The 23,856-nt window shown below is 53.5% G+C and overlaps 11 protein-coding genes across 11 annotated transcripts; 6 read left to right on the forward strand and 5 right to left on the reverse strand.

Moving 5' to 3' along the window:
• Positions 1-54: 54 nt before the first annotated feature.
• Positions 55-3,210, reverse strand: M421DRAFT_421808 (peroxidase/catalase 2). Its single transcript, XM_033592950.1, has 2 exons — positions 2,462-3,210; positions 55-2,409 (listed from the first exon to the last, which is right to left on the reverse strand). The coding sequence occupies exons 1-2, from the start codon at positions 2,719-2,721 to the stop codon at positions 384-386; spliced, it is 2,286 nt and encodes a 761-aa protein (XP_033447654.1). The 5' UTR covers positions 2,722-3,210; the 3' UTR covers positions 55-383.
• Positions 3,211-3,659: 449 nt separating this feature from the next.
• M421DRAFT_421809 (alcohol dehydrogenase 1) lies at positions 3,660-5,222 on the forward strand. Its single transcript, XM_033592951.1, has 3 exons — positions 3,660-4,026; positions 4,074-4,270; positions 4,326-5,222. Exons 1-3 carry the CDS (start codon positions 3,909-3,911, stop codon positions 5,106-5,108), a joined length of 1,098 nt encoding a protein of 365 aa, XP_033447655.1. The 5' UTR covers positions 3,660-3,908; the 3' UTR covers positions 5,109-5,222.
• Positions 5,223-5,417: 195 nt separating this feature from the next.
• M421DRAFT_6185 (uncharacterized protein) lies at positions 5,418-8,371 on the forward strand (the record flags this gene model as incomplete). The annotated part of the gene is made up of 5 exons (XM_033595918.1): positions 5,418-5,587; positions 5,636-6,302; positions 6,353-6,505; positions 6,552-6,666; positions 6,717-8,371. The coding sequence occupies 5 exons, from the start codon at positions 5,418-5,420 to the stop codon at positions 8,369-8,371; spliced, it is 2,760 nt and encodes a 919-aa protein (XP_033447656.1).
• A 328-nt stretch (positions 8,372-8,699) lies between these two features.
• M421DRAFT_178785 (uncharacterized protein) lies at positions 8,700-9,411 on the reverse strand. The gene has a single exon (XM_033587867.1). The coding sequence runs from the start codon at positions 9,301-9,303 to the stop codon at positions 8,848-8,850; it is 456 nt and encodes a 151-aa protein (XP_033447657.1). The 5' UTR covers positions 9,304-9,411; the 3' UTR covers positions 8,700-8,847.
• A 1,987-nt stretch (positions 9,412-11,398) lies between these two features.
• On the reverse strand, positions 11,399-12,133 carry M421DRAFT_178816 (uncharacterized protein). The gene has a single exon (XM_033587868.1). The coding sequence runs from the start codon at positions 11,821-11,823 to the stop codon at positions 11,440-11,442; it is 384 nt and encodes a 127-aa protein (XP_033447658.1). The 5' UTR covers positions 11,824-12,133; the 3' UTR covers positions 11,399-11,439.
• M421DRAFT_421814 (uncharacterized protein) lies at positions 11,407-12,751 on the forward strand. Its single transcript, XM_033592952.1, has one exon. The coding sequence runs from the start codon at positions 11,889-11,891 to the stop codon at positions 12,423-12,425; it is 537 nt and encodes a 178-aa protein (XP_033447659.1). The 5' UTR covers positions 11,407-11,888; the 3' UTR covers positions 12,426-12,751.
• Positions 12,134-13,259, forward strand: M421DRAFT_178817 (uncharacterized protein). Its single transcript, XM_033587869.1, has one exon. It carries the CDS (start codon positions 12,444-12,446, stop codon positions 13,080-13,082), a length of 639 nt encoding a protein of 212 aa, XP_033447660.1. The 5' UTR covers positions 12,134-12,443; the 3' UTR covers positions 13,083-13,259.
• A 904-nt stretch (positions 13,260-14,163) lies between these two features.
• M421DRAFT_28810 (Cupredoxin) lies at positions 14,164-14,751 on the reverse strand (the record flags this gene model as incomplete). Its single annotated transcript, XM_033588999.1, has 2 exons — positions 14,164-14,365; positions 14,414-14,751. Coding segments are annotated over 2 exons (540 nt in total), but the record flags the coding sequence as incomplete, so codon positions are not given.
• A 1,628-nt stretch (positions 14,752-16,379) lies between these two features.
• On the forward strand, positions 16,380-17,247 carry M421DRAFT_421817 (Cerato-platanin). Its single transcript, XM_033592953.1, has 2 exons — positions 16,380-16,527; positions 16,576-17,247. Exons 1-2 carry the CDS (start codon positions 16,467-16,469, stop codon positions 16,929-16,931), a joined length of 417 nt encoding a protein of 138 aa, XP_033447662.1. The 5' UTR covers positions 16,380-16,466; the 3' UTR covers positions 16,932-17,247.
• Positions 17,248-18,978: 1,731 nt separating this feature from the next.
• M421DRAFT_178943 (uncharacterized protein) lies at positions 18,979-19,586 on the forward strand. Its single transcript, XM_033587870.1, has one exon. It carries the CDS (start codon positions 19,082-19,084, stop codon positions 19,391-19,393), a length of 312 nt encoding a protein of 103 aa, XP_033447663.1. The 5' UTR covers positions 18,979-19,081; the 3' UTR covers positions 19,394-19,586.
• M421DRAFT_65395 (uncharacterized protein) lies at positions 19,452-21,443 on the reverse strand (the record flags this gene model as incomplete). The annotated part of the gene is made up of 5 exons (XM_033596240.1): positions 19,452-19,585; positions 19,642-20,041; positions 20,090-20,303; positions 20,353-21,000; positions 21,049-21,443. The coding sequence occupies 5 exons, from the start codon at positions 21,441-21,443 to the stop codon at positions 19,452-19,454; spliced, it is 1,791 nt and encodes a 596-aa protein (XP_033447664.1).
• Positions 21,444-23,856: the final 2,413 nt, after the last annotated feature.

The following is a 23,856-nucleotide window of genomic DNA, read 5'->3' on the forward strand; positions in this document are numbered from 1 at the left end:
CAGGACGATGTTGTGTGACCCAGGCGGAAGGTGCCTTGTGACAGCCTGACAAGCAGCGGGTCCCAACGTTCTGAGCCATACTTTAGAAGTCGCACAGGTGCAACGCCGCAAGTCAAAGCCAACCTCACAAAACATCACTCGAGAACCAAAGGTACCGCAAATTGTGTTTGATCTAGTTTACTTTCATAACTCATAGCTAAGTGCTCCAATTGGTTGGCTTCGCTGTCTGTCATCTGATCCTACACTAACAGCTACCTAGGTATCGTTGTTTTGGGTAGCTATGGCTCTACAGCTCTATTTACGGTATCATTACTATCATTACTCGTCAGTGAATCGCGCTTTTATTGCTGAAGCTAAAGCGCACACAACAAAGAATCACTCGCTCAAAGACGAGGCCTGCTCGAAACACTTGATGTGCCACTCACCGCTTTCGCCTTGACATCGTAACGATCCAAATTCATAACCTTGTCCCACGCGGCGACGAAGTCCTTGACAAACTTGTCGGCGTTATCCGGCTGTGCGTAGATCTCGGCGATGGATCGCAACTCGGGGTGCGAACCGAAAATCAGATCGTGACGGGTTCCTGTCCACTTCTTCTGTCCAGACTTGCGGTCCTTGCCCTCGTACAGCTCGTGAGGGCTGGAGGAGTCGGCACCTTTCCATTCGACATTGTTGTCGAGCAGGTTGACGAAGAAGTCGTTGGTGAGCTGACCAGGGCGCTTAGTGAAGACACCGTGAGAAGAGCCGTCCCAGTTGGCGTTCAAGGAACGAAGACCACCAACAAGAACGGTCATCTCGGGTGCGGTCAACCTGAGGAGGTTGGCCTTGTCAACATCCAACTGCTCGGTGCGGACACGCTCGGTGCCCTTTCCGTAGTTGCGGAAACCGTCAGTGACGGGTTCTAGGTGCTCGAATGACTGGACGTCAGTCTGCTCCTGGGTCGCATCGGTGCGGCCGGGTGTGAACGGAACGGATACACCAGAAGCCTTCTCGAGAGCGGCAACACCAGCGAGGACGATCAAGTCAGCAAGAGAAACGTTCTTGCTGGACTTGGACTTGACACCCTCAAGAGCCTTGAGAACCTCCTGGAGCTCAGCAGGGTTGTTGACCTCCCAGTTCTTCTGGGGCTCAAGGCGGATGCGAGCACCATTGGCACCACCGCGCTTGTCAGAGCCACGGAATGAGGCAGCGGAGGCCCAGGCAACGCGGATGAGCTTTGAGGGCTCGACACCAGCGTCAAGGATCTCCTTCTTCAGCGCCGAGATGTCACTCTCGCCGATGACCTCACCCTGCTGCTCAGGTACGGGATCCTCCCAGATGAGGACCTCCTTGGGGAGCTCGGGACCGAGCCACCTGGAGCGGGGACCCATGTCACGGTGGAGAAGCTTGAACCACGCGCGTGTGAAAGCGTCGTGAAGCTCCTCGGGGTGCTCCAACCAGCGGCGGGTGATCTTCTCGTATGCAGGGTCGAAGCGCATGGACAAGTCGGTGGTCAACATGCGAGGCTTATGCTTCTTGTTGGAGTCGTACGCATCGGGGATGATGGCATCAGCTCCCTTGGCAACGTACTGGCTGGCACCGGCAGGAGACTTCTCAAGCTCCCACTCGAACTTGTACAGGTACTCGAGGTACTTGTTGCTCCACTTGGTGGGTGTGCCGGTCCAGGTGACCTCGAGACCGGATGTGATGGTGTCGGGCCCGTTGCCGCGGCCGTGCTTGTTCTCCCAACCGAAACCCTGCGCAGCAAGGTCGGCGCCGTTGGGGTCTGTGCCGGTGTTATCGGAGGGCGCGGCACCGTGTGTTTTTCCGAAGGAGTGTCCACCGACGATCAGGGCAGCCGTCTCCTCGTCGTTCATGGCCATGCGGCCGAAAGTGGTGCGGATGTCGTGGGCCGCAGCAACTGGGTCGGGGACACCGTCAGGGCCCTCGGGGTTGACGTAAATGAGACCCATGTGGGCAGCGGCGAGAGGCTTCTCGAGGTCGCGCTGTGTGTGCACTTGCTCCTTGGAGGTAACATCATTCTTATGCTGGTCGCCGTCCATAATGCCCTCACCCTCAACGCCCTTGTTGCCGTCGTGGTAGCGGACGTCATTGCCCAGCCACTCGGTCTCGCCGCCCCAGTAGACATCCTCAGCGGACTGGTATGTGTCGGCGCGGCCACCAGCGAAGCCGAAGGTTGGGCAGTCCATGGTCTCAAGAGCAACGTTGCCGGTCAGGAGCATCAGGTCGGCCCACGAGATCTTGTTGCCGTACTTCTGCTTGATGGGCCACAGCAGGCGACGGGCCTTGTCGAGCGAGACGTTGTCAGGCCAGGCGTTGAGGGGGGCAAAGCGCTGCTGGCCCTCACCACCGCCACCGCGGCCGTCAGAGACACGGTAGGTACCGGCACTGTGCCATGCCATGCGGATGCTGTTACGGCGTTAGCAAACCATTCCGAGTCCATTGAGACGAGGGTACTCACAAAAGACCACCATAGTGGCCGAAGTCGGCAGGCCACCAGTCCTGCGAGTCGGTCATCAGGGCGGCGATGTCCTTCTTCAGGGCATCGTAGTCGAGCTTCTTGAACTCCTCAGCATAGTCAAAGTCCTGGCCAAAGGGAACCTGGCGGGGGTCGTGCTGGCGGAGGACGTTGAGCCTGAGCTCGTTCGGCCACCAGTCGCGTGTCTGAGTACCGCCACCAGACACGTTGGCTGCCTTCATGGGACACTCGCCTGCAGACATGATTGTGTGTGGGTCGAGATATGATATGGTAGGGAGAAATTGAGAAGAAACACTGGGGAGGAGGGTGGTTTGAGTATATATGTGAACTTGAACTTCTGCGAGCGGCCCATTCGTAATCTTCAACGTCTGGCCATCCACTCGCTATTGCCCCTCATCTCTGATGCACGGGGCCGCGTCCGTTAGCTCGATTTTGACTAGGATCACAGCGACTTGAGCCCCACTCTGCGTTGTTTGTCCACGCAGCGCGCCCTGGGCAACCGAGCATTACTAACATCTGGAAAGCGCATGCACTCAGCTTCTCGTGCTCCGCGGCCTGGTGCTCTGCGATTCTCTTATCGTCGAGGCGATCGAGCTCCAGCGCTCTTCAACACCAGGTGGGCCCGATTGCACCCCGCGTCAAGTCTATTGCGTCTTTCATGACATCGGAACCGCACCACGCTGATCGACAACGGTCTCGACGAATCAGCGGCTCTCGAATTTCAATTGGCGCAAGTACCGAAGTACCGAGGCCAGATCGAGGCGAATGACAGAAGCAAACCGAGCACCCTGTGGCGGGAATTTACGGTTCGAAAAGAATTGCCACCCTGGAAGCTTCGAGAAGTGCCGAACTCGCATGCAAAAGCCTTGTGGTGGACGTCACATGTGTTGGCGCATCTGACGTGACAATCTCGAGTTCGTTCTTGTGCCTGGTTATCAAGGCTGCCAGAATCTCTCTTACGGACTGACGCCACCCGCCAAGCCGCCCCACGTACCACCCCGCACTGAACCCAGCTCCCCACTGACAGCATCACCATATTTCGTGTAATAGCATCTGCTGCGCGGAACACCATCGCCCGAATACATGTTCGATTCCGATGTATCGAGTCAAGCTTCTTTGATGTTGCCGTTTCGCGTGACTAGGCTCGCACGTGTGTATCTCTGCGCAAACGTGGACGTGATGTGCCTTGGCTCCAGTGTACAAGCCAACAGTGAGACGGCTTGTGATGGGGCGTCTACCTCACAAGTAAGTTGAGCAACGCCGCATAGGAGTAGGCTCTCTGCCATATGAGGGGTAACGGCAGGACCGAGGCCTGGTCACCACTTCTTCATTGCTATTTCAAGTCGATTTGTCTCGTCCATTTCGCGTTTTATTCTCCTCCGTGTCCTACTCTCAATTCTTTCAATTCAACCACAAAGCAATCCTCACTATGCCAGACGACAAGGTCCAGACATTTGACATCCCCAAGACGTGCAAGGGTGGGGTAGTCGTAAACGAAGGTCCAGATTTCTATGTCGAGGTTCAAGACGTCCCCACCCCAGAGCCAGGTATGTGTGTTGAGTTGCTTCGAAGTGAAGTTGGTTGACAGAGGTAGGACCAAACGATGTTTTGATCAAGCTGAACGCGACTGGCATTTGCCATAGTGATATCCACTTCATGTTAAACGACTGGGCGCTGCCAAAGATGTCCGCACTGGGCACACAGTGCGCTGGACACGAGGGTGCTGGCGTCATTGTTAAAGTCGGAGACCAGGTCAAGAAACTGAAGCCTGGCATGAGGGCCGGGTTCAAGGTAAGCTCCACTACCACAGCTTTGACGAAATCAGAGTCAATCTGACCTCCTACAGCCCATTCAAGACACCTGCGGTGCATGCGAGCTCTGCCGCGGCGACCAAGAGTGCTATTGCCCGGGTGCAGTCTTCACTGGCTTGATGTGCGATGGATCTTACAAGCAGTACGTCGTCTCGCCCGAACGCTACACCACGATCATCCCCGACGGCGTGAATGACTACATCGCCGGGCCCATCATGTGCTCGGCCTCCACAATCTACACATCGATCAAGGAGTCCAATCTCAAGCCCGGAGACTGGGCCGTCTTCCCGGGTGCAGGCGGTGGTGTCGGTATGCAGGGCGTTCAGCTCGCCAAAGCCATGGGTCTACGCGCTGTTGCCATTGACACCGGCGATGACAAGGAACAGCTCTGCAAGAAGGTTGGTGCCGAGGAGTTCATTGACTTCAAGAAAGTTGAGAACGTCGCCGAGGAGATCATTCGCATCTGCGACGGCATCGGTGCACACGGCGTCTTCGTCACCGCAGTGCAGACATACCCATCGTCGGTCAGCTACCTGGGCGGTCGCGTCGGCGGAAAGGTCATGTGTATTGGTCTGCCGCCTGCGGGCACGCAACACATCGATGTCGATCCGAACCAGATGTGTTTCAAGAAGCAGAGCATTCAGGGCACGCTCGTTAGCAGCATGGCGGATGTCGACAAGACGCTGGACTTTGCTAAGAGGGGACTGTTGAAGCCTATCTACACGGTATACCCCTTGAGCCAGTTCAATGAGGCTGTGCAGAAGCTGAGAAGGGGTGAGATTGCTGGCAGAGCTGTGATCGACTTTAACCAGGAATAGACGCGGGAACTAGATGGTGGATTGTACAGGAGACGATGTACCGACACGGCGTATGAGTTACGAAGGGCATTTAGCGCCAATTCATGATCGTAGCAATAGCATGTAGCAACGAGCCACCTCGGCTTCAAAATGTGCCGTTGAAATTTACCGTGTTGGCTCCGCTGCTTCGGAGGTTTCACATGTTCGAGACCCGTGCACAGGCCAACAAGATCAGCCCTACGCGGCAATAGGACAGGGAGCTCCACCCCAGCACCACGATGCGCCGGTGAAGAATGCCACGCCAGTTCTCACTGCACACTCGCCGATGGGATGTCAAGCTCGTCAGCAAGCCCGTCCCCTCACGGCCATGCCGAAGCATCGTCGAGCCGCGCGCCGGGGCGCTCCTCGAACGGCAAGCAGCCCGCCGTTGAAGACGGCGCCGACAGTGACGAGGACGCGCTGCTGGCAGATGATCCGCTGAACGGCGGTCTTTCCGAGCAGTAGATAGCACCTACCCGGACCACGCTGGTGTATGCTAAGACTTCCAGAATCTCATTCAAGCGCAAACCCAAGCCCGCGCCCTCGTCTTCCATCCTCCCACGCTTCCTCTCTGGGCCCTCCTCCCCGCGCGCCAGCGCCAGCCCGCTCTTCCAGTCGCGCCTGAAGCACCTCCGCAACAGCAGCATCGGCGGTGGCAGTGACACGAACCTGATCCCGAACTACTCCGACACGCCCGCCGACGCCGACCTGCACCAGACCGACATCAAAGACGCCTCGGGCCTGGACTGGTACGTCGAGGGCCCCGGCCGCCGCGTGGGCTACGATGATCTGACGGCCATCGACTGGATCTTCGAGTACGCCAAGGAGCGCCAGCGGCTGACGTATCTCTACTCGGGCGCCACGGGCGTCCTCGGGACCCTGAAGCAGCTCGCAGATGCGAGTCAGGTGTGGATTATCCTCGTCGCTGCGGGCATTCTTTCCGGTGGCATTGCGGCCTTTATCGATGTCGCAAGTGATTGGCTGGCGGATCTGAAGACGGGGTACTGTAGTAGTGTCGAAGACGATGGGAGGTTTTATCTGAACAAAGGGTTTTGCTGTTGGGGCATTGAGACGGGTGATCAGTGTGCGGATTGGCAGGAGTGGGGGAGTGCCATGGGGATTGGAAATGTGAGCGGGAAGTGGATTGTGGAGTACATTTTCTTTGTACTTTTCTCGGTGAGTGGTGACAAGAATGGTTATGGTGAGCACGTGCTGATGACGGACAGGTGCTCTTTGCGGCGTGTGCGAGTCTGCTTGTCAGAGAGTTCTCGCCGTATGCCAAGCATAGTGGTATTCCCGAGATCAAGACTGTGTTGGGTGGGTTCGTCATAAGGCACTTTTTGGGTGGCTGGACGTTGGCGACAAAAACACTTGGTCTCGTAAGTCTGCAGGACTCATGCTCTCAATCTATGCTGACAGCTGTAGTGTCTTGCAGTGGCCTCGGGGCTGTGGCTAGGCAAAGAAGGTCCTCTAGTCCATGTAGCATGTTGCTCGGCGAATCTGTTTATGAAACTGTTCAGCAGTGTAAATGGCAACGAAGGTCCGTGGATAATGCTCTTCAGTACATCGACTTGTGCTAATATTACGTAGCGCGAAAGCGTGAAGTCCTCTCTGCTGCTGCGGCGGCAGGCATCTCGGTCGCGTTCGGCGCGCCCGTGGGTGGTGTGCTGTTCAGTCTCGAGCAGTTATCTTACTACTTTCCTGATAAGACTATGTGGAGCAGCTTCGTCTGCGCCATGGTTGCAGCCGTTACACTTCAAGCCTTCAATCCCTTCCGGACCGGCAAACTTGTCCTCTACCAGGTCACCTACCACAGCGGCTGGCATGACTTCGAGATCGTGCCATTCGCACTTCTCGGTATCATTGGTGGTCTTTACGGAGGCCTTTTCATTAAGCTCAACATGAGTATTGCCTCGTGGCGCAAAGATCGCACATACCTCAAAGGTCCCGTCACCGAAGTCATCATCGTCTCCTCCATCACAGCACTCATCAACTACCCCATCAAGTTCATGCGCGCCCAAGCTTCTGAGCTCGTCTACATCCTCTTCGCCGAGTGCGCCGATCTCACAGAAGACACGCTCGGTCTTTGCAAATCTGGAAAAGCAAACACCGGCGTCGTTGCACTGCTCCTGATCTCCGCCCTGCTGGGCATCCTCCTCGCCAGCTTCACATTTGGTCTGCACATCCCCGCTGGTATCATCTTGCCCTCGATGGCCATCGGCGGACTGTTCGGCCGTGCTGTTGGCCTCAGCGTCCAAGTCTTCCAATCCGCCTTCCCGCACCTCTTCATCTTTAGCTCCTGCGAGCCCGACGTGCCCTGCGTGACAGCCGGCACCTACGCGATCGTGGGCGCCGCATCCGCGCTCGCAGGCACAACACGCATGACCGTCTCCATCGTCGTTATCATGTTCGAGCTCACAGGTGCACTCACCTACGTCCTGCCCATCATGATCGCCGTCATGATCTCGAAATGGATCGGCGACGCAATCAGTCCGCGCGGTATATACGAGTCCTGGATCCACTTCAAAGGCTACCCCTTCCTCGACAACCGCGACGAAAACGGATCCAGCATCCCTGACGTGCCCGCCGCGCACGTAATGACGCGCATCGAGGACCTAACCGCCATCCCAGCAACCGGCCACACAATCCAAAGTCTGCGCGAAATGCTGCAAGCGCATCGCTACCGCGGCTTCCCCGTCATCTCCTCCCCGTCTTCGTCGCCCACAGACGCCGGCGACGCGCTGCTGCTGGGCTACATATCGCGCACCGAGCTGCTCTACGCTTTGTCTCTCACGACGAGTAAATCCCTCCCGAGCCACACGGAGTGCCTGTTCCAGCACGCTCCTCTCTCGGATCCAACTACGTCCCTCGATCTACGGCCGTGGATGGATCAGACGCCCATCACGCTGAACGCGCGCGCTTCGTTCCAGCTCACTGTCTCCATGTTCCAGAAACTCGGGCTCCGATACGTGCTCTTCACTGAAAAGGGGATGCTGCGCGGGCTGTTGACGAAGAAAGACGTTTGGTATGTGCTGAACGGGATGGAGGACGAGGTGTGGGACGATGCCGAGGGGGCGGAGCACGTTGACGCTGGATTGGGCGGTGGAGCGCGGCGCGGAGGGCTGAGGGAGCAGCGAGAAGATGCCGGCGAGGGAAGCGAGCATAGGAGTCTGCTGGGGACGCCGATGGAGGAAGAGGATAGTTTTATCGGGGCGGAGATGGAGAGGGAACGGAGAGATGGGTGATGTGGAGGTGTAACATCATTGCATGGGGTGGCATTGACGAGTAATGAAATTTGAATTGCAATACTTCAACTCCTTGGCGTGGTTAGATGGAGATCGTGGTGTCTCGAGGACTACGAGACATGTCCGGGCCACTCCAAGGGCACTGCGGTCCCAGACAACCCAGGAATGGTCTAAATGCATCACAAAAGCACAGCTCGAGGCTAAACCTGTGATTTACAGCGGCAGATGGACTAGAGATGCCACTTACCCTGCTCTCCAAGCTCAAACCATGTATTCATGAGTCCTTCTGTATCTCATTGCTCGCATGCAGCATCTACGCGCCATTGCCATTGTACGCGAACAGTTTAGTCCTCCGTCGAGAGTGCCAGTGACATAGCCCGCGGTACCCATCTTCTTAAGACGGGGAGTAACAGCCGCAGGCGTGCCAAGGGCCTCAAAAGCCTGTGGACAAAGGCAGACCAGCGCCACCACTAGCGTCAACAACGCAGGCGTAGATGTTCTCCTAGCAGTGATATCGTAGATGGAAGGGCTGGATGGCCCCGGGGCCGTGGCTGATCGACCGGGACCCCGAGAGCACCATTTTGAGTGGTCAAAGCCTTCTTCTTGGACTTGGCCTCGTGGATCTCTTCGATGTCGTAACAAAGTAGGCGGTTGTGTCGGGCTTGACGCGCTATATTTCGTCGTTGTGGGTTTGTTGATTTTGCTTTCACTACATTATTGGAGGCCTGCGACTGCCTGTACTGCCCCATAACTTCTTGACCAGTTCCGTGTTCATAATCTTGACTTTGTGAGAAGAGCGTTGGAGCGGCAAGAATGATAGTTGGAGCTTCAGTGATCTTTGTTCGTTGACACTGACGCCAGCGATGGCCTTGAATACTGCGATGGTAGCCTCGTCGAACTCTCCAGCGTAACCTTGCAGTCTTTGATGTCATACGTCTTCTAAACACTGGCGGTGTCACGCTTGGCGCAGCTGCGCCTGTGGATATCGTCCACTGGTGTGCCTGGTTGCCACGTCTTACCAGCAAATTATAACAATTCGTAGATCGACCTACAGATAGAGCGGAATGCTGGCAGGGGACATGAAGGGGAACGTAATCTGAGCACTTGAGAATTAATCGTTTGTGGACGGGGATACTGAGAACATTGCATGAAGCTTTTTGGCGCCTCCCAACCTCTGCAAGCTCTCGTCGAGCCTATTGGGAGGACTTTCGGGACCATAGGCACTGAAAGTTGCCTACGAATATCTGAAGAGTCACATATCGAGCGCCACTTGGATGGTGAACGTCAGACCTTAGATATTCATGAGGTGATGACAGGCAGTACCGCTCGCACTGTTCTGGAGCAGCCTGGAGGTTGTCTTGTGGCGATGAAAGAGCACCGGAGGTTGAAGGACGTGTGTACGGCTTCAGTGCTAGTCAATCACCCCTCAGCAACAGAAGGCGGTGACTGATCTGGGACTCTTGTCACGATAGAAATTACCCAGCGCCAGAGAAACAAGGTCTGTCCGTCACCTCGCCATCGCTATCAGTACCATGGCGCGGAAACGACAGTCTCGCCATAGTTGTAGGCAATTCGTCTCTGCCTGGTCGCCTCACTGACACTTCGTAGAGCTCTGCGGTACCGCTCGTATTCGCAATGTATTGCTGCATGATCGAACAAAGTGGGTAGGTATGCTGGGGCGTTCCGCATTCGGTACAGCATGGTAATGAAGGGTTGTAACTTCGTGAGCAGTGTCGGTCGGAGACTGTGATCAACAAGTGTATTGCTATCTGTTGTCGTGTTGTGATGTTGTGTTGTTGAAGCTCTCAGCTCTCAGGTAAGTGCACTTGCCCACCGGGCAGTGCCTGCTACAATAGAATATCATGTGATCTGAGCCACGTGGTTACAAGGGTAGCTGTTCATGTTGGATAAATTTCCACGAATTGAAGCCGACGGCACTTGAGCGGATTCATTGCATACTGCAAATGTGCCTCTAACCTTGAGTAATTCGAAGCTCAGAGATCTGCTCGACACAGGATGAACGGACGACGAGATAGTTGAGGTCGCGGCGTGCCAAAGCCAGGCCCGAGGATATCGAATCAAACACCGTTATCTCGCTGACCGCACATCACATCCTTCGAGGAATGCTGTCGCTTGCACTGTTGTACGTGTTCGCCCGGCGGGCCATCGAGAGACACCTTTCGCAGTCTGATTGCACTGCTTCTCACCGATTCGAGAGGTCGAAGGAGACTAAATTACGCCTAAGTACGACAAGATTCTAGCCTCCATTTGAGAACAGCAGAAAACCGTGACGATGGAGGGAGTACTTCCTTCTCTCCGTGTGAGCTGAGGCCGCGGATGGGATTGTACAGCAATGCAAATCCGGTGATTTAGACGATCTGGCCTGGAGGATGGTTTGCGACCGAACAAGCCGCTTCACCTTCCCGTGCAAGCGCGAGGCCTAGGCGCCTATACCGTTTGATTGGTCGTAACGTTCACTTCAAGGAGCATGTCTGGCCACGCATGTGGAAGGAGCGCTGCCGAGTGAACGAGCCGGCTGCTCGGGGCAGGAACTAGCGAGGGCCGGTGAAAAAAACCTGGGGAAGAGCGAAGGCGTGTCGGCAACATGAAACTCAAGCTTGCCGAATATAGGCCGATGGTGAGCGCGCCTATGACGTCGCTTCTCGTGAACATCAGGAAATGAAGAAGTTCCGCAGTATGAAAACCCTTAGACTGGAAAATTCATGGTGGAGTGTCATGACGATGGTAGAGACGGAAAAACTGGGTGACGATGTCGACGTTGTGTTGCAAGTTCACGAAACAGGCTTCCGGTCACTTCCTGCAGATGTTGGCTGACATACACGATCCCTTCCCCTTCCGCCGCACGCTCACTCCACGATCAGCTAACCTTTTCGAACCTCCGCTTTGCCTCATTGGATTTACCCCAATCCTGCTATACTCAAACACGTTTAGCTGCGGTGACTGCTGAGTCAGCCAGACCCTTTTTGAGGGCTGCCGCCAGGCAGTGCCGCTGCAGTAGCCGCAACATCTGCGCGGCCGAGAAGCAATGCATTCAATGAAGTTCTACGTCAGGCGTCTCGAAAGGTATTCGCGAAAGCGTGTGGTGCCTGAGCGCGGAGGCCGTGACGCCTCTCCGCGTTCCAAAAACGGTGCTCCGGCCAATCCGATACATTCTCGCGCGACGTCGGGTGCTGTGATTCGTGGCCTGACACTCTCTGGCACGCGGAGATGATGGGTGGAGAGACCATCGCACAGCCTTCTCGTGACATAGGCTTCCCCGCACAAGGCTGCTGCAGTATATACTTCCAAACACTTCCGCTGCTTGGACGTTTTCGAGGTACAACCTGTTTCAAGCAACCATCGAACCCCACACTCAAGACATTCGACACAGATACCGCTCTTGGCTTAAGCCTAAAGCATCGACAAGAGAAAAGTCCAACTGAATCCAACATATAAACGATATCATCCACAACGATCACAACTTCAATCGGCAATCCATCGGACCATTTGAACCACAATGCCTTTCTCTCGATTCACACCACTTCTCCGCCAGAGGCTCTTCACCACATCTACAAGGTCCCGCAACGCTATCGCTATTGGTGATGTTGCAGCCGAGGAGCTAGCGGCAGCCTCCAAGGCTGTTCCTAAGCTTGGAAAGATTGCCAGATGGTATCTTCCCTCGATGGCCGTTGCTGCTGTGGGCATGATGTACATTCCAAGCAGCGTATACTTGCCTCGCGTCGAACCAAAGCCTCGTTCCGTCACTCTGGATGCTGCCAGGCGACACATCGGTTACACCATTGGCTCTGACCTCAACGAATCTAATCGCGCCGTCCACGTGCCTATCGAGCTCACTCAGGAGGAAAAGAACCAGCAGCTCATGAATCTCTTTGGCGAGCGTTCCAGCCTCGAAGATATGGAGCGTGCTATCGCTGGCCTGGAGGCTCGTGCCACTAGCCAGAAAGACAGGAACGCAGCTCTTGAGGCAGCATATGGCGACAGGAGCAGCATCAAGGATCTTGAGAGGGCCATGCAGATCTACGAAGTCCAATGATTACATTAAGAAAGGTGTATGAATAAAGCTGAAGAAACCACCGCGCCGCTTCTGATGGAAGAGTACGGCGCACCGAAGGGAGAGGGAAACCACAGTGCGCGCAAGATGCTGCAGGTCACACCGCAAGGGCGTGAGAAGACCGTCGCAATAATCTTCAAGACGCTCGATACCAATCCCTCGAGAAGTGAAGGAGGAAAGAGATATGCGATTCGCATCAGAACAGGGGTAGGGCGCAGTGTGAAGGACAGTCTGTCTAGGAGAAAGCTACAGAGTCACGAAATACATCAGTTTAGCATAGCGAAACATATCGTTTGTTCAATAACAAACACGACAGAAATCGTTTTCACTTCTTTGTGTGGTTTTCTGCGCTCCTCTCATCTCTCTACTACGAATGGTTATCCGCATTATCTTGGATTTTCCGCTTCGCCCCTGACCTTATACAGAGTAGGTAAGTTGCTTCCCTGGCAGAGGTGGTCTGTCCTCTCAGCCAATGTCCGTTGCACAAGCCGACAACACCCGAACTCGCCCGGCGGCCGCGCGACACAGCACCAACAGAGCCACATGCCTGTGCCCTGGCATTTGAGCCTCCACATGCCGAAAACCTCCGTCATTGTACTTCAGGGTGAATTTGGACCGGAAAATTCGCAGAATGGTTGAGTGAGTAGAATTGTTGTCGGTACACTGAGTTCCCGCAAGAGATTGCAATATGAGCGTGCTCTGCATTTCTCCGGAGCGCAATTAACTGCTGGGCGTCGACTTTTGTCGAACATTGCGTTATTCGACACTTGTCTGTAGGCGGTAGGATGTGCACCTTGCCAATCGTTTTCCCATCTCAGTTCGAGGCTTCTGCGACCATAGCATCTTCAGGACAAACAACAAACAATAAACGATCATGAAGATGTTCCATGTCGCCGCGTGTGGCAGTTCAGTGCGACACGCTGTTCAGACGCGCACGCATCATCCATAGCTGACCCGTCTATCACATTAAAGACGGTTGACATCGCTTATTTATGGCACAGGACCGACCAGAATGCTACTGCCAACTGCGGTCTCACACGCTGCTTCCCTTCCATTATCGGCTCACCACCAGCGAACAGATGAAGCACTGGTCATGGACTGCAGTCAAGGATAGTATAACTTTCGGCTTCACTGCTGATGATGCGATAAGGCCCGACTACCAAGTTAAGCAGTGGTGCCATGCTGCTGACGAAACGGCGCAACTCCTGAACACTCATTTATTCAACGTGTTGAAGAGAGTTGATGGACTTGGGACTGCTCGTAGTAGCGCAGGTAAGGTTGCACAATCTGGTTTGGCAGGGGGGTGCAAGATACATAACGTCTTCCTACTTGTGAGCGGTGAACAGAACACGAATATGATCTTGACTTACTAGATTCAAAAGAGCGGGGCAGATGGACTGCCCAATTGATGCACTTAGCAGAATGTTGGAGATTCCAAAGGTCGTCCTCACTTTACTTTGTGATTAGTCAGATGTAGTGGAAATATGCGATTCAGTCATTATATATTCATAAGTATGTACTGCAACCACCCGATACTACAGAAGCATTGGTTACAATCTCTCATGCCAAACGCTGGATGTCCTTTATCTTGTTCGTCCTGTTTTCAAACTCTTCATCTCCGCTCTAGATCATCTCAGCGAGCACCGCTCTTCTCTTTAGGGTATCATCGTCAATCTCGACTCGGTACTAGCATTTACATAAGGAGGTAGGCGAAAGCACCAGCAAGTCCAGCAAAAGCGACGGAGCCGGACATGTGCGAAGCGGCGCCAGAGGAGGATGTAGGTGTGCTGGAAGATGATGTCGAAGATGCAGAGCTCTCAGTGAGGTTGCCACCAGTGCCGGCCTTGACGGTGGGCGATACATTGTTGTCGACCTCCGCAGAGGCATTCTTGAAGGCAGCCAGAGTCTTCACACCAGTAGCACTGCAAGTGATTAGAATGAGAAAGGGTTGGATAGAGGTAGAAACTTACGGTGGGTTGATCACACCGACCATGCCACTCTGGCAGTGCTTGCCTTGTGTGCAGTAAAACCAGATGGGAGTAGAGGCATTAGTGACCTCATATGTAAATGTCCAGTTGGCAACTTTGCTTGTGTCTGAGGTAGGGACAAAGCCGGACCAGAATCCCTTGTTCATAGGCTGGCAAGGCGAGTTGAAGGCGGCCTGAGCGATGGAATGGTTCTTAGGCCAGAAACTGAAAGTGACGGTATCTCCCTCGGCGGCGGTGATGTTGTCTGGCTTGAAGACCAGGTCGCCAGTCTTTGTTCCAACAACGACCTTGTGGTCTGCTGCAAGAGCGGAGCCAGCGAGGGCGGTAGCGGCGAAGAGTGTTGAGAAGTGCATTATGATTGGGTTGTGAAGAAAAGAGTCTAGCTAGTTTGGGTAATGGTAGAGAGTGTGGTTGAAACGGAAAAGATTGGGCCTGCCTGATGAGTTGATTCTGCATTTGAGAGCATTTGAGGTAGTTTTATATCGTATAAGAGGCGCGTTGCCGCCGGGCTGGGTGGCACCAAGATGGCAATGTCGGCCTGAGCAGACCATGGCGGAACAGCTTCGAGACTTCACGCGTCGCGAAGGCATGAACAAGCGATGCCTTGATACCTGGAAATCCGTTTTCAAAAACGACTTGGTTTGCAACGAAGCGATGCTATTGGTCATCGCCGCGGCAAGCGCCCGGATGTAGCCACATGTCTCTGGGCAGCTTCAGCCTGAATACGAGCCTGTAGTGTGGCTGAGGACATCTCGGCGCGTACAGTGTAAGTCTGAGGTTTGTTGTGTTTCTGCGAGAGGGATGAAACTGAACGACAGCTGTCGCTGGAGACGCGAAGTGTGTGATGTCTTTACTAGCGCGGTCCTTTCGAGTTTAGCGCATGAAACCCAAGCCTCGTCGCCCAACCAAGTCGTTCTTTGTCACCTTCCTGTTGACAGCTCAACCACTGGTAACAACGGCCACTTGCCGCCATTACATTTGAAGGGTCGATTCGTTGACAAGGCGCCGGCCTATCTTTGGCGGTGTTTCTAGTGTCCGTATCTAAAGAGTACTCAGCAGCGCTACCGGTACAGTCATACTGGCCTCTTCAGCTCATCACCGGCCTCGCGATTCGCAATGATTTTGGCGACCCACTGTCAGCGATACCATCTCAGTACCTACTATCTATGGACACGCAGGGGTTCGCTAGTCGGCATCAACCGAACGCTTAGATCAACATACGATTGAGAGGAATTCGCGGTGGGACTGATTCGAGCGGTGTAGCTGATTGCTACACCGCACGTAAAGCGCATCCATCGGGCCCTTGGTCTCTTTTACGAGGGTGCTAATCTTTGCTTTTAGCTCACGCACTGCCCTTGACGGTACAACGTTGCAAGCACCGTGCGTTCAAACTCCATCGATCCTGACGTGGACGCTACTTCCGCCACAGCCGGCAGGGTCCACCATGCGCTTTTCCCCTCCCAACAATGGAATTCACGACTCAACCCTAGGATAACCTGACCCGTATCTGCGAGAGACACACTGCGATACTTATTGGCCGTTGTTCAACATTACTTGATGCGGACGATTCGGATGTAACCCGCCAACAGCTAGCCATTTAGCCTCGGATATTTCTCTCGCTTGTGCACTCCCAGCGAAGCGGACCCAGTGTCACCCTCCCAAAATACACCCGCCTCCACAACCTTTCTCGTATTTACCGACGCTATGAGCTCATCTACTCGTTTTGCCTGTCGAGCACCGCCTGCACACAGTCACCTGCGCTGATTCTTGTGGCTAGCCTCACAGCATTGTCTGCCAAGCCATGGATCTCCCTCGTTTCCTGCCCATCGTTGCCGTGTACGACTGTTGCCATGACTGAAGTATGGAATGAAGCTGTGTACGGTAAGCGGAGCAAGTGAGTATAAAGACGGCCGTGATCGCAGACTGTAGAAACTATCATCGGCTTCAACAACACTGCAGCATCAGCTCCCTCGACTCCACTACCAATCCTTCATCACCCGAATCTACAGTTCTTCAAATCTTCATCCCAAGCACAATGAAGCTCTCCATCTCCGCGATTGCTCTTGGCTTTGCCAGCCTCACATCCGCCATTTCTGGTATATCTGGATTAAATCTTGCTTCAAGCACGATGCTAATAAGTGCAGTCTCTTACGACACCGGCTACGATGATGGAAGTCGCTCCTTGACCGCTCTGTCTTGCTCAGATGGCAAAAACGGTCTCATCACCAGATATGGATGGAGCACTCAGGCCAGCGTCCCTTCTTTCCCTCGCATCGGTGGCTACCAAGGTGTCGAAGGCTGGAACTCTGCCCAGTGCGGTACTTGCTACGGCGTCACATACAACGGCAAGACCATATACGTTCTGGCTGTTGACCACACTGCCACTGGGTTCAACCTCGCTCAAGCTGCCATGGACGAGCTCACCAACGGCCAGGCTGCGCAGCTCGGACGCATTGATGCTCAGTACGCCCAGGTCCCCACCAGCAACTGTGGCTTTTAGGCGCAGGTTAGACGAGCGCTACACCCGGTGGTAAAAGTCGCAGGAAAAAGCCTGATGATCGGGTTATTAATGTTTATTGCTTTAATAGTAGATTGCATAGTATGGGCAGAGCATTTACGACAGCGAGTCATTCCTTACGAAGAGATCTACGAATCAACATATCTTTTTTGAATACACTTCTTCGAGGGTGATCCTGAAGAGTGCCAGCCAATCTATGCGCATGTTCAGTAACATTAAGAGACATTTGAAGACCACAATAAGCTCTATTGGTCGTATTCCAGTCTTTCGGCGATACATAGTCAAGCTACGTTTCCAGCCCTCTCATTGCCCACTTCCAATAGCTGGCTTAGTACCTCATTATCCTCATCGTGGCAGTTGGTGAATTGGACCCACCTGTATTTGGCGTTCGGGTGACTCTCACAACGATAGTATTCGTGATGGTGTTCTTTGGATCCTAGGTCACTCGGCTCCGGCCAAGGTAGGACTAGACCTTGATAGAAGGACTGATATCTGCTAGGCCCCAATCTTGTGGTGAGCTCTTAGTGGTGATCGAAACGTTCAGAGACGTGCATAGCAAATTGCTGGAGACGTTGCAAATCGGACTGTTACAGGCTGATACCTGCGAAGATGACATAGTGTGAAGCAGGAACTGCAGCCATCAGCACATGCTTGTAAGTCTGGCAAGTTGAGCTTGGCTATCTCGTCATCCTTCGCCATCTTCAATGCTGCAATCATAGGAAGATCGTTAAGCAACTACTGATTGGGGGTTGGGTCCATGTGATGGTATCTAGTCGTTCTGCCATTCGTGTGCCATGGTCCAGCTGCCGAGGCTAAGGGATTCCAAACGAGGGAATATTCATCATCTGGCGGAATTTGATGAAAGAGTACAGTCTCTAAAATTTGATGTGGTGGTATATTGAAAGGGCGATGCAACAGAGTTTAGCCAGAGCTCGGGTAGGTCGACAGTGAAGCCTCGATGGAGTGCCGTAAAGTCTAGATGGTGCCGATCCTATTCCCCGGTTGCAATTTGAATATACAGGTCGGTGAGTCTGCTTCATACGAGTAGAGAAGCGTCGGACTCAAGGATCGCTTCATCCATATGATCTTGTAGATTTTGTATGGCAGTACGGTGCATCAAGCTCGTTTGGAATTGCCACATCGAGTGCATGGAGCGTGACTCGGGATGAGGGAACGAAAGAGACCTGGTTAGTTGTCTCTGGCTGATGAGTATCAACGTAATTGCGAATCGTTCCAGTGTCTCATCAACACTGCGATGGCTCTGGGTGCAGATGCCACGACTCGTCGTCCCAATCAACTCGAACGACGAAGCAAGGCTTCAAAAAGCCAGAGCTAAGGCAAAGTGGGGCATGTGCTTCAGGGGAGTATTACCGACACAAAGCAGCAACGAGACCAAGGACGAGGAAGATGGTCGAATTAGGAAAGCAATAGCGAAGCTAAGCTTCAGGATGCACCTAGCACGTAAGGGACTCGGAGACGGAGATGCGGCCATTGATACTTGTAAGAGACAAGAAGATATGAGTCAGGGACAGGCTGTCAAGCTCGACGGGAAGACGAACCGCCTGAACATGAGGTACTGGAGCCAGTCATATTTCGGGAGTGTCACTAGGCGCAGTGTTCTTCAAAACTCAGAGTTGTTGCCTTCGAGGCCAGGCATGATACCCCGCACTGGTCTTGTTTGGTTCATAGTGTCACTGCCCTACTTCCGAACCTCTCATCTTGGGCAACGTCTGCGTCCAATCTATCGTTATCATCCAAGTCATACGAAATGCGAGAAAGAGACCAACAAGTTTAATTTGCTAAAGGAAGGCAAGCCTAGGAGATCGGTTGAGGTCCCCGAGATGCTCCCAGGACGGGTTTTCTTTAGTGAGGACCGCGGGCTGAATATGCAGGATGGAGTGAGTGTCTAGCGGAAGGGGTGATGTGTACCTCGAAGAACGACACAAAATCGTATCCTGCGTCTAGAGATATTCAAAGCTCGAGTATAGTGCTGTCAAGACATGCACCACATTAAAAAGTAAAGAGGTAACTAACTTAATAGAAACTCATTTAACGTTAGTGGTTATGTATAATGGCCAGTTCCTATCGAACTACACTCGTACGCTGCGACAGCGGTAGAGAGACAATAAAATATGATAGAACCCCCGAGCCGTACAAGTGCGCTGTGTTGGGCGACAGTCATCGATACATCTTATAAAAATACATCTGCCATGAAGCGCACGCTCTCCAATGTATCCTTCGGCTTGCCCGAGGCATCAGAGCACGGTGCGAAGAAAGGCAGACATGTATCCAGCGATTGGCGCTCGAGGCGAGCAGTCACCCCACGGCCGGAAGCGACTTCCAACTCTCCCGCACTTACGTTAGAGCTTACGAATTGCATGAATTGCTCCCGAGTCTCTCATGGCGTAATGGTAGCAGATGGTGCGATGAGCAGCGTACTATAAGTTGAGTGATGTTCCTGTAGCTGTAGCTGGCTTTTCGCTTCGAGCTAGGAAAGAGCGATCAGCTGCCACCACTCCAAACCTTTACGAGATCGTCTAGTATTGATCTTGAGGGAAACTTGCTGATGTGCAACAATTTGTCTAATACTTCTAGAATCTCAACTTGCTTATCCTGACTGTCCGCACACAGGGCAGCTTTATAATGTCAGTAAGATCGAGAGCTAAAGCAAAACCCAAAATCCACCACTTACCAGCATAGACAGCCTGGAAGCCAACGAACGCACTGGGAAGGTTCTGCGACTGTGGCGCAGCAGCGATTCCGCATATCATGGTGGTGCTTTCGCGCAGCATCTTAAAGCGTGTCTGATAGACGTTCAAGCCACCTGTCGAGGGTTGATTAAGGACCATGACGATCCGCGAGAAGTGGTACATTTGTATTGCGGCTGCATGTGCCGGAGGGTAGATCCAGATTGGCGCAAGCATCGTTGCATCGGAATCCGATTGTGGAGTCGAGAATGAGCCGGCGATACGGATCGGTTCGAAGGACTGAGGAAGACGTCGTTTCCAAGCGTCTAACATTCGCATCAGTGTTGCACCAGCTTCGATGTACTCTGTGATGTTCTGTTCTTTGGGAGTCGCCGCAAATTGTACCTAGTATGCGTCAGCTGTGCCTTCTCATGTTGATCAGATTACACATACGCATTTGGCTGTGATGTAGATGATGCGTGTAGTGAGCTCCTCCGTCGCCAGGTCAGACATCGCTTTCGTCGGCTGATGTATGGTCAAAGCTGGGCGGCCTGTCCGAAACGCAGCCCAGATGTCTTGACGCAACCATGAGAACCAGACAGCGCGTCTGAGGCTGTCGTTAGATTCACCGCTAGTATTCGAGTTGCGTTGTATCCAAAACGCTCCCCTTACTGTTGTCAGCTGAGACCTTGTGATGATGCAAGCGGAGAGCTCACCTCAGGTGACGGTCCCATGCAGAGTGGTCAGGGTTCTCTGCGGTCCCAAACATCTCGTACGTTGAGATCATGATGGCAGTGACCAAAATCTCACGCGAGCCCGTGTATGTCTGATAGAGGAGGTTCTGTGACAAATACTGCAAGGTCTCAAAGTAGTATTGCTCTGCAAACTTTGCAGCGTTTGGCGAGAGACTGTGCACGGACGCCGGTGTACCTGGCGGGATGTGTAGCATGGCTTTTATGGGCTTAGTGGCCTGGCCGAGGGTGAGGTGTCTGGCACCAACAGCCAAGATCGACTTCAGTAAACCAACGTTACGCAATGCGAGATGCGGCACCATGCTCGCGAAGTGGTTCAATGGATCAAACAAGTCCAAGATAGGCGCGACGATATTGATGTAATGCTCGAAAAATACCAACTCGTTGCCCTTCAGCTCGATCCTGGAATCCGCATTCCAAGGCTCGGACGGCAAATCCTGCGTTGTTGTCGTTGGGCCATCCCCTTCACCAGGGCCTACATCAGGAGCGGCAGACTGCCGAGGCGACTGCCTACGTGACAAGCTCGAGTAATCGAAGTTCCAGTGATTGTTGGGGTTTCGATCTTGCATGGTATCTATAGCATCTTGAGCCAAGAGATCGTACCACTCAGTCCTAGAAGAGTTCAGTGTCTGAATCCACGTGCCAACGTCAACTGCTTACGGGCCGAAGGAAGGCGTAAGCGTGTCACCGAACGAGAATAGACTGTCGTCTAGGAAGAAGCTGTCGTCCGGCAGCACGGTACCTGCCACTTGCTGTGGATCGATGTTGAACGGGATCCAGGATTGCGCGGTGTCTTGACCAGAAGCGCTCAGTCCGCCAGATGGTGTGGGGATTCTAAGAGATACCACCTCGAATTCGGACAGATTTGTGTTATTGGCGATGCTTGGGGCTTTGTCGAACGTACGAGTGCTCAAGGCTCGAGGTCTTTGAGGAGTTACTGGCTTCTGTGGGTACTCGCATTCTCGCTCTACTCTTGTACAATTCTTACATCGAGGACGAGTCTCATCGCACTTGACTCTTCGTTTACGACACACCAAGCTGCATACGTTTAGCATAGTATACTCTCGTGAAAATTCACGTGCGAGACGACCAGATGCTCAGGTGATCTCACTCATCATCTGGAGACTGCTGCAACCCAGCTTCGAAAGCGACATACCAGCCTGTCGAGGTTCTCAATCCACGCGATTTGGAAGGCATTGTGACAGGATTGTAGGGAACTGCTGGAGGATTCGCGGCTCGATGCGAGCTGGTGAATCGCTCCTTATGTACGAAGTACAGTAGCGACTCGGACGTTAGCCGCGATCCGGTGAATAGCCCACCGACCCTGCTAGCCCCTCTATTCGAAGCGAACGCCCGCCCGGAGATACGCAAACTGGCCCCACCATGCTGCTGTAACGACCCGAAGTCGGGATTTGGTGGAAGATGGAGTGTGGAGTGTGGGGTATGTAGTTACAGTACGCAGCACGGGTCACAGCCGAGGCACTCAACAGAGACGCGACACAGATCGTCATACGCCTGTACGGGTCGGCCGAAGGGCTTATCGGTGTACAGGCTTCGCCTGTGTTTACATATGCGGCGCGCGCGAAGAATGTAGGGTGCCTGCGGGGTCTCCGAGGTTTGCTGAAGGTTGGAGACTCGAGAGGCTTTCTTGTAGGAGCTGGGCAAACAATAGCAAATTCTCAATTGAAAGGACATATGAATTACGTGTCGCGCGCCCCACTGGATATGAGCCTCTAGCTCCTCGGCTCTGCTGCAACACATAGGTAGATGTTGTTGGGCGGGCTAGGCTCGGATTCTGCTGCAGCTGGATACCACATCAGGCCCCAATTGCCTTATGCTAGAACTCTCAGGGGAGCAAACTTACACATACCTACCACGTCTATCCTTCAAAGCTTGTAATCAATATCTGCATATAGAGGTTCTTGCTTTAGGTTTGTACAAGTCTTTGATATCCCAAGGTGTGACATTGTCTTGCCATGCAATCTGCTCTAGATGTAAAGAAGGGTAATTTAGAGCTCGTACGATGTATTGAGCCAATTTGGTAAGAGATACCAGAAGCAGTAGGCTGCGAGCAAATATGTTTAAAGTACGTCTCCAACTTGTGCAATTATGCGTACATGCTAACAGGCCGGTCAGCTCCACAGGCCGGGGAAATGTGTCCTTCTTGCACAACCTGAACATATTTCGTCTCCGAATAGTATAAATGCTCTCTATCTTCTAAAGGCCTATCTGTCGAAATCCCTGTCTGTTAAGGTTCCCATAGCGATTGGAGATCTTCTTGCCTGTGGACAACCTTCGCAGAGTCGGAACCCTATAGTCAGACTCCTTATTACTATGTCCGCGGACAACGCTGGACCAACGACTCGTCTAGTAACTCAAAGAGTATCCATAGATTGCCTTGTTTGTGTTGCCCTAGCTAGGGCACTCACCACGCGATTCACGGACCCTTCACCACACGCTTCACGAACTCCTCACCACGTGCTACGCATACGCGTCAAAGCTCCGCCGCAGAGAGAAACATTCATATGCTTCGTTGTGCACCACCACTGGCCACGACCAGTCGTTGTGCACATCCGATCGCAGAGCCTGTAATGATCACCCATGAAGAACCCTCTGCGGGCAGGATCACCTTCTCCTTCCGAAGGCAAATAGCCTCGCCGAAGCATCCAAATAGATAGACGCCGACGAGACGTTCTCCGATCATGAAGTGGAGGATAAGGGCCTGATGCTACCCGCCAACAACGCATCCACGGCTTCCAGCACGTATACTATCTCCGGAGCCGCCGGTCCAACAGCGTCCGTGGCCCCGTGCTAGCACGTCTCGACAAGAGTCTGTCAGTTCCGCAGATCAATTTGGAGAAGCAGAGGATGATGGTCCGCGGAGCGTTCCTGTCGACAGTCATGTCGAAGTCCAAGACTGCCAGCCTCCGCCCTCCATCAGCAGCCCTACATTCGGCTACTACGTCATCGGCGCTTTTGCTTCGAGGCGCGACGATCGCAAGGTGAGAGACGAGCGCCTATCCAGACCTGTAAGTGCATGGAACGATAGTGACCTGTAAGTGCATGAAACGACAGTTCCTCAATCATTCGAGCCTTCTGTCTGGACTCGTGCGCGATCCGCACAGGACGACATGCCCAGCGTCCAGGCCTTCCTTTCTGCCCGGTCTGACTTTACGTCCCTTGTCGAATATGCACAGATGGATGCCGCTGCCTTTTACGTGCGGTCAGCGCCCAGGTGATTGAGCGAATCGTGGGGAGTAATGGACTTGCGGAACTGGTCGATGCGTACTAGGCTGCAAAGCGTATTGTCACTGGGTAGAATCGGCCAAAAGATGTGCTCACTCCCGAGTGTTGGGTGTGAGTCCAATCGGTGACCTGATATTTGCTCGGTCCCCATTTCTCCATGTTGGGGACGTCGACACCATGTATCATAACTTCTGACCTCTTTATTGGCTGCTGTAGTGCATC

The sequence above is a fragment of the Didymella exigua genome (genome assembly GCF_010094145.1).
Source record: "Didymella exigua CBS 183.55 unplaced genomic scaffold M421scaffold_17, whole genome shotgun sequence".
NCBI classification, from domain to species: Eukaryota; Fungi; Ascomycota; class Dothideomycetes; order Pleosporales; family Didymellaceae; genus Didymella; species Didymella exigua.